The sequence below is a fragment of the Chelonoidis abingdonii genome, chromosome 2, assembly GCF_003597395.2.
Source record: "Chelonoidis abingdonii isolate Lonesome George chromosome 2, CheloAbing_2.0, whole genome shotgun sequence".
Taxonomy (NCBI): Eukaryota; Metazoa; Chordata; order Testudines; family Testudinidae; genus Chelonoidis; species Chelonoidis abingdonii.
Genome location: NC_133770.1, coordinates 303,348,137 through 303,359,896, shown reverse-complemented (window position 1 = coordinate 303,359,896; position 11,760 = coordinate 303,348,137). Strand labels below are relative to the sequence as shown.

The 11,760-nt window shown below is 46.5% G+C and overlaps 1 protein-coding gene across 3 annotated transcripts in view; it reads left to right on the top strand.

The window, feature by feature from the left end:
• IQANK1 (IQ motif and ankyrin repeat containing 1) overlaps positions 1–11,760 on the top strand; it is a 160,130-nt gene that overhangs the window by 96,172 nt on the left and 52,198 nt on the right. For all 3 annotated transcript variants that reach the window (XM_075063360.1, XM_075063358.1, XM_075063359.1), the window contains 3 exons: positions 5,715–5,854; positions 6,487–6,541; positions 7,234–7,326. In XM_075063360.1, coding sequence (XP_074919461.1) covers positions 5,715–5,854; positions 6,487–6,541; positions 7,234–7,326 — 288 coding nt within the window. The remainder of the gene's footprint in view (positions 1–5,714; positions 5,855–6,486; positions 6,542–7,233; positions 7,327–11,760) is intronic.

The window sequence follows — 11,760 nt, the reverse complement described above, 5'->3', positions numbered from 1 at the left end:
GGATTGATGTCTGGTCCCTCTTAGTCCCAAGAGTGAACAACCCTCAAAACAAAGAGCACAAACAAAAGACTTCCCCCCACCAAGATTTGAAAGTATCTTGTCCCCTTATTGGTCCTTTGGGTCAAGTGTCAGCCAGGTTTCCTGAGCTTCTTAACCCTTTACAGGTAAAAGGATTTTGGTGTCTCTGGCCATGAGGGATTTTATAGTATTGTACACAGGAGGGCTGTTTCCTTCCCTTTATAGTTATGACATCTCTGCTCCCTGAGTGAGCCTCACAAACAAGAGTGGATATTGACTGACTATGCAGGGGGTGAGGTGACACTGACTCTACCCAGAGTGCTATAAACTGTAGGAAGTAAACCTGAAAACAGAGGTGAAAATATATCCTTTTTTCGCTAAACTTAGCTCTACTGATCTCAGGTGTTACTTGTAACAAGAGCAGGTAAAGCATTTTCAACCAGGCATGTGACTTTGAGTTGAGTTGTGTCCATTTAGTTTCAGTTTAACTGCTGTTTCATTTCTTTGAGTAATTGTGCACACAGATTCCATTCTTGGTGCACATGTGCCCTGTGCACATGCGATCGTATTCTTTTGAATAGCTTTGTCCCATGGGAATTCCCTTGCATCTTGGGAGCCCCTGCAACCACCGTATCCAAGGGTGTAAGGAGCAGGGCAGCCTGAACAGCCTTTCAGTTCCTTCTGACCACTTATGGCTTCAAGATGGAGCCCTGTGATCTCAATGACCTCCAATCTGCAAGAGATAATTTAGCTATTGTTTTCTGATTTGCTATTTACAGTTCATTAGTTAGCATACCTGTCCTCTATTCCCTGTGGAAACAGTGTGTTGATAGGATTTATGCCCTCCGCCCCCATGCCAGCCTCTGTACATGGTTAGACACACACACACCCCATACAGAAGATCAAAATGCCTAAAGGCAAGGCTCCAGGATTCAAGATCTCTTCTAGCTGGGACTCAGCAAAGCTCATGATTGATGCTCAGCACCTCCTGTGCTTAGGCAAAGACCATATGCCTGAGCACTACTTAATGACAGATTTTCAAAGTACACACTTTAATCCAGAGAGGGCAGACTGAAGTTACGTCTTCTGGAAGCTTTGATGCAAGCGTTGTCTGATCCAGGCACGCTGGCCAAGAAACCTCCCGATTTGTTTCAGTCCATCATAGAATCATAGAATATCGGGGTTGGGAGGGACCTCAGGAGGTCATCTAGTCCAATCCCCTGCTCAAAACAGGAACAATCCCCAACTAAATCATCATAGCCAGGGCTTTGACAAGCCTGACCTTAAAAACATCTAAGGAAGGAGATTCCACCATCTCCCTAGGTAACCCATTCCAGTGCTTCATCATCCTCCTAGTGAAATAGCGTTTCCTAATATCCAACCTAAACCTGCCCCACTGCAACTGGAGACCATTGCTCCTTGTTTTGTCATCTGCTACCACTGAGAACAGGTCTAGTCCATCCTCTTGTAAACTCACTTTTCAGGTAGTTGAAAGCAGCTATCAATTCCCCTATTCTTCTCTTCGGCATACTAAACAACCAGTTTCCCTCAGCCTCTCCTCATAAGTTTTTTCCCAAGTCCACCTGATACACTTTCTATTCCTCCGGCGGAACTCTCTCCAATTTTTCTCCATTCGTTTCTGTAGTGGGGTTCCCAAAACGTTGACGCAGTTCTCCATATGTGGCCTCACCAGTGCTGAAGTAGAGGGGAATAATCACTTCCCTCAATCTGCTGGACAGTATTCTTATAATACTGCCCCAAAATGCGTTGGCCTTCTGGACAAGACCGACACATAAGTCCGAGCTCATATCCAACTTCTCATCCACTGTAACCCCTGGCAGGGTGAAGTAATCCGGTCGGTCCAGTACAGCTTACCAGCAAGAGCCAGTAATGCGTGTTTGGCTTCCGCATCAGCTTCCGCGTCCGGGATAAAAGGGCTCTGGGCTCCGCAGCAGCGAGTGCGAGCTCGTGAGCCCTTTAATTCCCACATGCGCTCTGGCAGGAGGGCTGGGCTGGGATTTTAAAGGGCTCGGGCTCCCCGCCACTGCAGAGAACCAAGAGCCTTTATAAACTCCTTTCCCACAGCTTAAGGGCTGCGCTGGGGCTGGGATTTTAGAAGGGCTCGTGAGCTCCCCACGCCGTGGTAGCTCTGTGGCCCTTTTAAATCTGCCTGCAGCTCGCCAGCGCCAGGCCTAGGGACGGGATTTTAAAGGGCTTGGAGCTCCCACAGACCTGCGGGAGCCCGAGCCCTTTAAATTTCCCGCCTGAGCTATGGTGGGATTTAATGGAACGGAGCTCCGTGGCGGCTGGAGTCCCGGACCCTTTAATTTGCTGTAAGCCCCGGGCCCGAAGCACCTCTGCCAGAACTGGGAGAGTGGCTGATTTAAAGCCCTGGGCTCCCAGCCCACAGCTGGTTGCTTAGGGCCTTTAAATCTTGAAGGGTCCCTGCCTCTTCGGTTGTAGGCCATGCCTTTTCTGGATGGGACATGCGCCCCTCAGGACTCCGGCAGTACTGGTAAGTCGTGTATTACATTTCACCACCTTCCCCTTTGGTCCTTTTTGCGGAACGTGCTGCCTAGCCATTGCGTCCCCCCATTCTGTAGCAGTGAATGGGGTTCTTCCACCCTAAGTGCAGGACTCTGCACTTGTCCTCGTTGAACCTCACAGATTTCTTTTGGCCAATCCTCTAATTTGTCTGCGGTCCCTCTGTATCCTATCCCTACCTCCAGCGTATTACCACTCCTCTCAGGTTTAGTGTCATCTGCAAACTTGCTGAGGGTGCGTCCTACGCCATCCTCCAGATCATTAATGAAGAATATTGAACAAAACCGGGCCCCAGGATTGACCCCTTGTGAACTCCCACTTGATACCAGCTGCCAACTAGACATGGAGCCGTTGATCACTACCCATTGAGCCCGACTGCTAGCTTTCTATCACCCTATAGTCGTTATCCACCAGGACTTCTTTTAACTTGACTGGCAAGCATACTGTGGGAAGACCTGTATCAAAGCTTTGCTAAAGTGAGGATAACACTCACTGACTTTCCCCTATCCACAGAGCCAGTTATCTCCTCATAGAAGAAATTGGTTAGTCAGGCATGACTTGCCCTTTGTGAATCCATGCTGACTGTTCCTGATCACTTCCTCTCCTCTGAGTGCTTCAGAATTGATTCGTTGAGGACCTGCTCCATGATTTTCCAGGGACTGAGGCGTTGAGGCTGACTGGCCTGTAGTTCCCCGGATCCTCCTCTTCCTTTTTAAAGATGTGCAGTACATTAGCCTTTTTTCCCAGTCATCCGGGACCTCCCCTGAACGCCCATGAGTTTTCCAAAGATGCAGTCCAATGCTCTGCAGCACATCTGCCACAACTCCTTAGCACCCTGGTATGCAATGCATCAGCCCCATGTGCTCCTGTGAGCTGTAATGACTTCCCAACACCACAGATGTTACAAGCCCTTTCTCTTCTGCTTCTACTTCAACATAACACAATGAGGCCCAAAAGACATCCAGCACTGGGAGATGGAGTTCCTATCCAAAGCTTTGCAGCAGTGTGAAGGCAAATCTGGCACTGACCACCGCTGCCCAATTAGCAAGCCATTGTGCTGTACCAGGTACTGCTCATGCTACTTCCCTATGATAGTAACACCAGTATAAAAAAAAGCCCAGAGCAGACCACTCCATCACTGAGGAAACTAACCCAGAACTAGTCAGCATAGAACACCATGGTGCTGAAGGCATCAGTGAAACAGAGTGCTTTAATGTCATTGATGGGTCACGTACCCACATATGCTTCTCTGCGCGGGCAGTAAGACCAGTACTGGAGTTCCCAATGTTAGATGCTTAGGGAGACAACGGAGACAGGTCCTTCTCATGTTCCAACAGCACTGGCTATACACCTGACTGAGTAGGGACTCCCAGAACACTGTGCCCCCTCTCAGTATCCTCTGAGGATCATAAATCATAGAAGATTAGGGTTTGGAAGAGACCTCGGGAGGTATCTAGTCCAACCCCTGCTCAAAGCAGGACCCACCCCAACTAAATCATCCCAGCCAGGGGTTTGTCAAGCCGGGCCTTAAAAACCTCTAAGGATGGAGACAAGTATCAGAGGGGTAGTCGTGTTAGTCTGGATCTGTAAAAGCAGCAAAGAGTCCTGTGGCACCTTATAGACTAACAGACGTTTTGGAGCATGAGCTTTCGTGGGTGAATACCTACTTCATCGGATAGAGGATGGAAATTCCACCACTACCCTCGGTAACCCATTCCAGCACTTCACCACCCTCCCAGTTAAATATTTTTTCCTAATATCCAACCTAGACCCCACCCCCACTGCAACTTGAGACCATTACTCCTTGTTCTGTCATCTGCCACCACTGAAAACAGCCTAGCTCCATGCTCTATGGAACCCCCTTGAGTGCTCCTTTAGCATCTCAATCCTCCAGTGGTCCTTCTGGTTGTTTAGCAGGCTTTTTGCTTCCGATGTACTTTAAAAAAATGTTGCTATTAATTTTTGAGTCTTTGGGTAGCTGTTCTTCAAATTATTTTCTTTTCTTTTTTTTTTTTTTTTGGCCTTCCTAAATATATTTTGACACTTCATTTGCCAGAGTTTAGGCTCCTTTCTATTTTCCTCACTAGGATTTAACTTCCAGTTTTTAAAGGATGCTTTTTTGTCTCTCACTGGTTTTTTTTTTTTACTTTGTTGTTTAGCCCTGGCTGCACTTTTTTGGTTCTTTTAATTTGGGTATACCTTTAAGTTGAGCCTCTATTATGGTGTATTTAAAAAGCTTCCATGCAGCTTGCAGGGATTTCACTTTTGGCACTGTACCTCTTAATTTCTGTTTAACTAACTTCCTTGTTTTTGTGTGGTCCCCCTTATGCCTTGGTTCAAGCCTCTAGGTCAGATTCAAAGCTTTGGTAGAGCAGTCCTCCAGGTGATGCTCCTCTTACCTATCTCTTAGGAAGGATACTGCTTGCTAGTGATGAAGAGCGGAATCTGTACATACAATCACTTGAAAAAGAAAGTAGTTATTTACCCTACTGCACCTGTAGTTCTTTAAGTGTATTGCCACACAGATTCCATGATCTGCTTTCTGTCTTTGCTAACAGAAGTCCTGACCCTAGGGATCCTTATTGGCAAGGGAGCTAAGAGGTGGTTGAGGCCACCATAGCTGTGAGGGGTTGCAACAGTGCCAAGGGTATAGGCATGGCCCCGACGGACACTGCTATTCAAAAGAATCCGATCTTACATGCATAGGGCACATGAGCACCAAAATCAGAATCCCATGCGGAGAACACATCTCGAGCTACAGTTAATGTAGGGTAAGTAACCATTCTTTATGTGAGCAAAGGATTGTTGACAGGCACTCATACATGGCAGTGATGCAGACTGTTTAACTACAGAGGTGAGATAAATCGTCCTATCAGGTTCATTCATGCAAAGAGAAAAACAATGTCAACGGGACAGTCCCTGAAGTTAAGGCTGATTATTTGGATTAAGGAAACTACAGAGGGTTAGCAGTCCTATGATGTCAGTGGTGCAGATTGCCCTTTCTTTGGTCCCACTTCTCTTAGATGAAGGGTTAACTTCCCAGCCCTAGTACCCATTGTTGGTGCTGCTGAGATTGGAGTTTGGAGGGTAGTTCGCAACCATTAATTTATGTATTTACAGTCACAATGGTGTTTGTGTTTGTTTCCAATAAGATTGCTTCTCTGGACAGCTTGGTTGCCATTCTGCACTCCTGGGACATCAGCCTGACCGAGTTGATGCTACAGAAGATGGAGGCAGAACAGCAAAGAAGAGTCTTGTTGGAAAAGAAGCAGAAAGAAGCTGAGACTCACCGGTGAGACCTGCATCCCAGCCCTAGCCAGGAAAGGGAAGATAGATATAGCAGTCACAAACATTGTCACACTGAAAGGGATTTTTACCTTTTGAATGGGTTACAGTTTGAGAACTTGGACTTTATGAGCAGAGCCAGCTCTAGGGTTTTTGCTACTCCAAGCAGCAAAAAAGAAAAAAAAAAGGGCGTGATCGCGATCAGCTCTACCACCACCACTTCAATCTTCAGCGGCAATTCGGCAGCTGGTCCTTTGCTCCGAGAGGTACTGAGGGACCTGCCGCCGAAGAGACGGACGTGCCACCCCTCTCAGTTGGCCACCCCAAGCACCTGCTTGCTGGGCTGATACCTGGAGCCAGCCCTGTTTATGAGACAAAAGGCAAAATAAGCTAAGAAAGAGGCAGAATAGTAAGATAAACAGGGATAAAAGAAGGAACCTCAAGTTTATGTCTCAGGTGTTGCGCAAGAGTTTGTCCCATTGCAGGGGGGTGATGTCATTTGGTTCCTTTCCTCACCTTGTCTGATCAGGACATCTTTTAGAGTCAGGGAAGGTGGGGGTGTCCAGAAACTGCAGTGCTGCCATGCCTCTCCCCACTGAGAGGGACTCAGAGACTGAACTGTGTTATTCTTTCCCATAGAATGAGCGAGGAGGTGGAGCAGCTGGCTAAAGCACAGGAGAGATGTAACAAGGAGGTCAGGCCTGCTCTTTTTAGAAACTATGAAACAGCCCCCAGCGTACCATTGTTTCCCCATTTCCAGCCCTTCCCTGTAGTGGCCATACTTCTTCTCATTCTTCAGTTCTCAACTTTCCTGCTCAGCGGATACCTGGAGGGATTGAGTTGGAACTGGTATGCGTTTAGTTGCTGATCTCTGGACTTACAGTTATCAGCCCTTCTAGTCTTACAGAGAAGGGCAGCATTTGCTAATTGGTGTCATTTGTGCAAGACTGGTTTGTACCTCCATATGGAGAACGCAATTCCATCTGCTCTCTCTCCAAGAGAGAGTTGATGGGATATGTTCTGTACTCCTCACAGTGCATGCCGGGGACAGATATTCATGCTGCTCAGTTGCAGTTGCATAGAGATTGCCAGCCAGCCTGCCCTAGCTGCTGGTCAGGCCCCTTTTGACCTTTTTATACAGTTAGCCAACTGGTCCCAACATCTGATCCAGACCAAGGGTTTACTGTACCTCCCGAGAACAGTAGGGTAGAGTTTATCCCCTCTGTGTGACAGGAAAGTTGCAGCTCCATCTAGAGCCTAGGGACATGGAATTTAAGCCTTACCGGTGTGACAAAGGATTCTGCTTTCCTCCCCACCTAAGACAAAGTTCTGTTGGGGGCCACCTTCATCTTTCCCATCTGTTTCCTCTTCCTTCCTCCCATGCAGCTGCAGCAGGCCTACTGTGAACTGAACAGGAGAATCACGGAGCATGACAAGTGTCAGAGAAAGCAGATGGTCAATGCAGAGCTGACCCTGCAGGTGAGGCTCCCAGGCCCTTCTGCCCCTTTCGGCCTGAGGGGAACAGACTCCACAGAGGTTCCAAGCTGCCTTTGCTCTATTGGACCTGAGGGGCAGCTTGGGGCTCTCTGCCACATCCTTTCAGAATATTTGGGGTAGGAGGTCTGTACAGTGTGCACCCAACATTATGTCTCATTGGAAGGTGGGGCTCATAGATGATTAGGCCAGAAGGGACTGTTACGATCATCTAGTCTGACCTGCTTAACACAGGCCATAAGAGTTCCCTGAATGAATTCCTATTTATGCTAGAGCGTATCTTTTAGAAAATATCCAAACTTTATTAGAACGTCCAGCGATGGAGATATCACAGTTCCAGCGTTAGCGGCACCTCTGGCTTGGTCTGCCCAAAGGCACCGCTTTAAGTCTCAGGCCTCCAGCTACCACCTCTCTATGGGCAGGGATCCATGTCCCTCTCTCTCCAGACTAGGTATTTAGGCTTGCAGTCCTCCTTCCAATTCGCTGGGCTTATCCCAGCAGGTCTGCAGTTCTGCTCTCTCCCAGTAGCTATGATGGTTGTTTCACAAAGCACAATATATAGAGTATATTTAGGACAAAAGCATTACAGAGTACATATAATTTAAAAAATTGTCTACATGCATGCTAAACTTACCAGGTGACACCCATCATCCACATGGAGACCCTGGTAGGTTTCCAGTTCTTCAAACCCAAAAGCAGGGTTTTTCCCTCTCACTTAGTCTTCTCTTAATTTGAGGATCAAATGAGGGTCACTCAATCAGTTCAGGCTGAGCCTTTGTACCAAAAACCCTTTCTTTGTCATCTGGATCCTTGAACATGGTCTGAATCAGTATGTGAAATGCCGCCCCCCTACACACACATGAGTTAGTAATTATCTGGAGTTGTTTACCTGTCCTGGGATTTGCAGGATTCACACACACACACACACACACTCTGTAGTTACTGGAGTTAGCTCTATAGTCCTTCCCCATAGAGCTAGATTACAATCCTTATCTGAAAATGATACATAACATTTATAGATACAAAAGCTTTGCGATATTTACTGTACTCCTTGTCAAGCTGTCCTGCAGTGGCTCAAGAGCATGACTACCAACCTCAGGGCAGACTGTTAAAAAAAACAGGCACAAACCCCAAACTGGTTGAGAGTTCTATAGTTAGATTTCACCAACCAGTTATCAAGGGAAGCTTGCCATTGTGATAGATGGTCCTTACACCATGAATAACAGCAATATTCCAGTTATGCCCAGTCCTGAACTGCATCTTAGAGCTCACACCAAAGACAACGCTTGCAGCCAATCCTGTACTAAACTACCTAAAGATTTACTAAATAGGAAAAGGAGACAAGAGTTTTTTACAAGGTTGAAGCAGATAATGATTTACCATCTTAACTTTCAAAAAGTAATAGAAGCTTCTATAATAAGCAAGGTCTGTATGACCTTTAGGGCTAACCCAGGATAAGCACTGGGGATCTTTTGTTTATTCTAGTAATCCTTGTTCCCCCAGAGTCCGAGCAATATAAAGATACAGTTCCTGCTTGTTTCGGGTGTTTTTTTCACTGCCTCACCTCTGCTTTGAGCTGCCAACTCAGCTGATGGGAGCAATTCACTTGCAAGACTCATCTTCTCGGAGGTGGGAAGAGTAAACAACAAAGTCTTTCTTTTGTCCTCTTTAATCTTCCAGGCTGGTCTGTGGGGTGTCAGTGGGCCTTCCTTATTGGGCAGGCCATAACACCTTTTGTTGGAGACCAGCATTTCACACTAATTAATGTCTCTCTCCTGTCTGGTAATTTACAAAGGCTTACTATGCAATGCAAATATTACCTTACAATATGGGATACAGATGTTTTAAGTGAGATTAATGCATACAGCAGCTCACAAGCATTCAATAAACTCTGAACACATTCTTATAATTGTAATATCTATTTTAACAATACTAACACATAAGTGAGCCAGACTGATTTTTAGCTCTATGTTTGTCAGTATTCAACTGAGGCATGGGTATCTTGGCCTGAGCTGGCACCAGATCTGCCAGTGTCACACCCATAGTACCTGTTATAATCTTTTGAAGGTTCTACACATCCGAGATCACACATGTGACACTGGAGAGTTCACCACAATGCTTGATAAATTATTCCAATGGTTAATTACTCTCATTGTTAAAATTTTGAGCCTTGTTTCTAGTCTGAATTTGTCTAATTTAATCTTGAAATCATCAGATCTTTGTTTGCTAGATAGAAGAACCCTTAGAATCATAGAAGATTAGGGTTGGAAGAGACCTCAGGAGGTCATCTAGTCCAACTCCCTGCTCAAAGCAGGACCAACTGCAACTAAATCATCCCAGCCAGGGCTTTGTCAAGCCAGGCCTTAAAAATCTCTAAGGATAGAGATTCCATCACCTCCCTAGTTAACCCATTCCAGTGCTTCACCACTCTTCTAGTGAAATAGTTTTTCCTAGTATCCAACCTAGACCTCCTCCACTGCAACTTGAGACCATTGCTCCTTGTTCTGTCATCTGCCACCACTGATAACAGCCTAGCTCCATCCTCTATGTAAACCCCCTTCAGGTAGTTGAAGGCTGCTATCAAATCTGTCCTCTCTCTTCTTCTCTTCTGCAGACTGATTAAGCCCAGTTCCCTCAGCCTCTCCTCATAAGTCATGTGCCCCAGCCCCCTAATCATTTTCGTTGCCCTCTGCTGGACTCTCTCCAATTTGTCCAAATCCTTTCTGTAGTGGGGCCCACAAAACTGGATGCAGTACTCCAGATGCGGCCTCACCAGTGCCGAAAAGAGGGGAATAATCACTTCCCTCGATCTGCTGGCAATGCTCCTACTAATGCAGCCCAATATGCTGCTAGCCTTCTTGGCAACAAGGGCACACTGTTGACTCATATCCAGCTTCTTGTCCACTGTAATCCCCAGGTCCTTTTCTGCAGAACTGCTGCCTAGCCACTCAGTCCCCAGCTTGTAGCAGTGTATGGAATTCTTCTGTCCTATGTGTGGGACTCTGCACTTGTCCTTGTTGAACCTCATCAGATTTCTTTTGGCCCAATCTTCCAATTCGTCTAGGTACCTCTGTATCCTATCCCTACCCTCCAGCGTATCTACCTCTCCCCCCAGCTTAGTGTCATCTGCAAACTTGCTGAGGGTACAATCCATCCCATCATCCAAATCATTAATGAAAATGTTGAACAAAACCAGCCTCAGGACAGACCCCATGGCACTCCATTTGATACCAGCTGCCAACTAGACATCAAGCCGTTGATCCCACCTTATTAGTCCATTTATCCAATCTATACTTTTTTAACTTGCTGGCAAGAATACTGTGGGAGACCATATCAAAAGCTTTGCTAAAGTCAAGTTATATCACATCCACCACTTTTCGCATATCCACAGAGCCAGTTATCTCATTATAAACAGCAGTCAGGTTGGTCAGGCATGACTTGTCCTTGGTGAATCCATGTTGACTGTTCCTGATCACCTTCCTCTCCTCCAAGTGCTTCAAAATGAATTCCTTGAGGGCTTGCTCCATGATTTTTCCAGGGACTGAGGTGAAGCTGACTGGTCTGTAGTTCCCCGGATTCTCCTTCTTCACTTTATAAAAGATAGGCAATATATTTGCCTTTCGCCAATCATCTGGGACCTCCCCTATCACCATGACTTTTCAAAGATAATGGCCAATGGCCGATATGATTACAGAGCCAACTCCCTGAGCACCCTCAGATGCAATGCATGTGGCCCCATGAACATGTGTATGTCCAGCTTTTCTATGTATGTCCACTGAAGGCTGCTCACCTCCTCCCCATACTGTGCTGCCCAGTGCAGCAGTCTGGGAACTGACCTTGACTGTGAAGACTGAGGGAAAAAAAGCATTGTGTACTTCAGCTTTTTCCACATCATCTGGCACTAAGTTGCCTCCCCCGTTCAGTAAGGGTCCCACACTTTCCCTGACCTTCTTGTTGCTAACATACCTGTAGAAACCCTTCTTGTTACCCTTCACATCTCATCCTAGCTGCAACTCCAATTGTGCTTTGGCCTTCCTGATTACACTCCTGCATGCTTGAGCAATATTTTTATACTCCTCCCTACTCATCTGTCCAAATTTCCACTTCTTGTAAGCTTCCTTTTTCTGATTAAGCTCACCGAAGCTTTCACTGTTAAGCCAAGCTGATTGCCTGCCATATTTGCTATTCTTTCTACACACTGGGATGGTTTGTTCCTGCGCTCTTAATAAGGCTTCTTTGAAATACAGCCAGCTCCCCTTGACTCCTTTTTCCCTCATATTAGTCTCCCGGGGATCCTGCCCATCATAAGAACGGCCGTACTGGGTCAGACCAAAGGTCCATCTAGCCCAGTATCTGTCTACTGACAGTGGCCAATGCCAGTTGCCTCAGAGGAAGTGAAGCCAACAGGCAATGATCAAG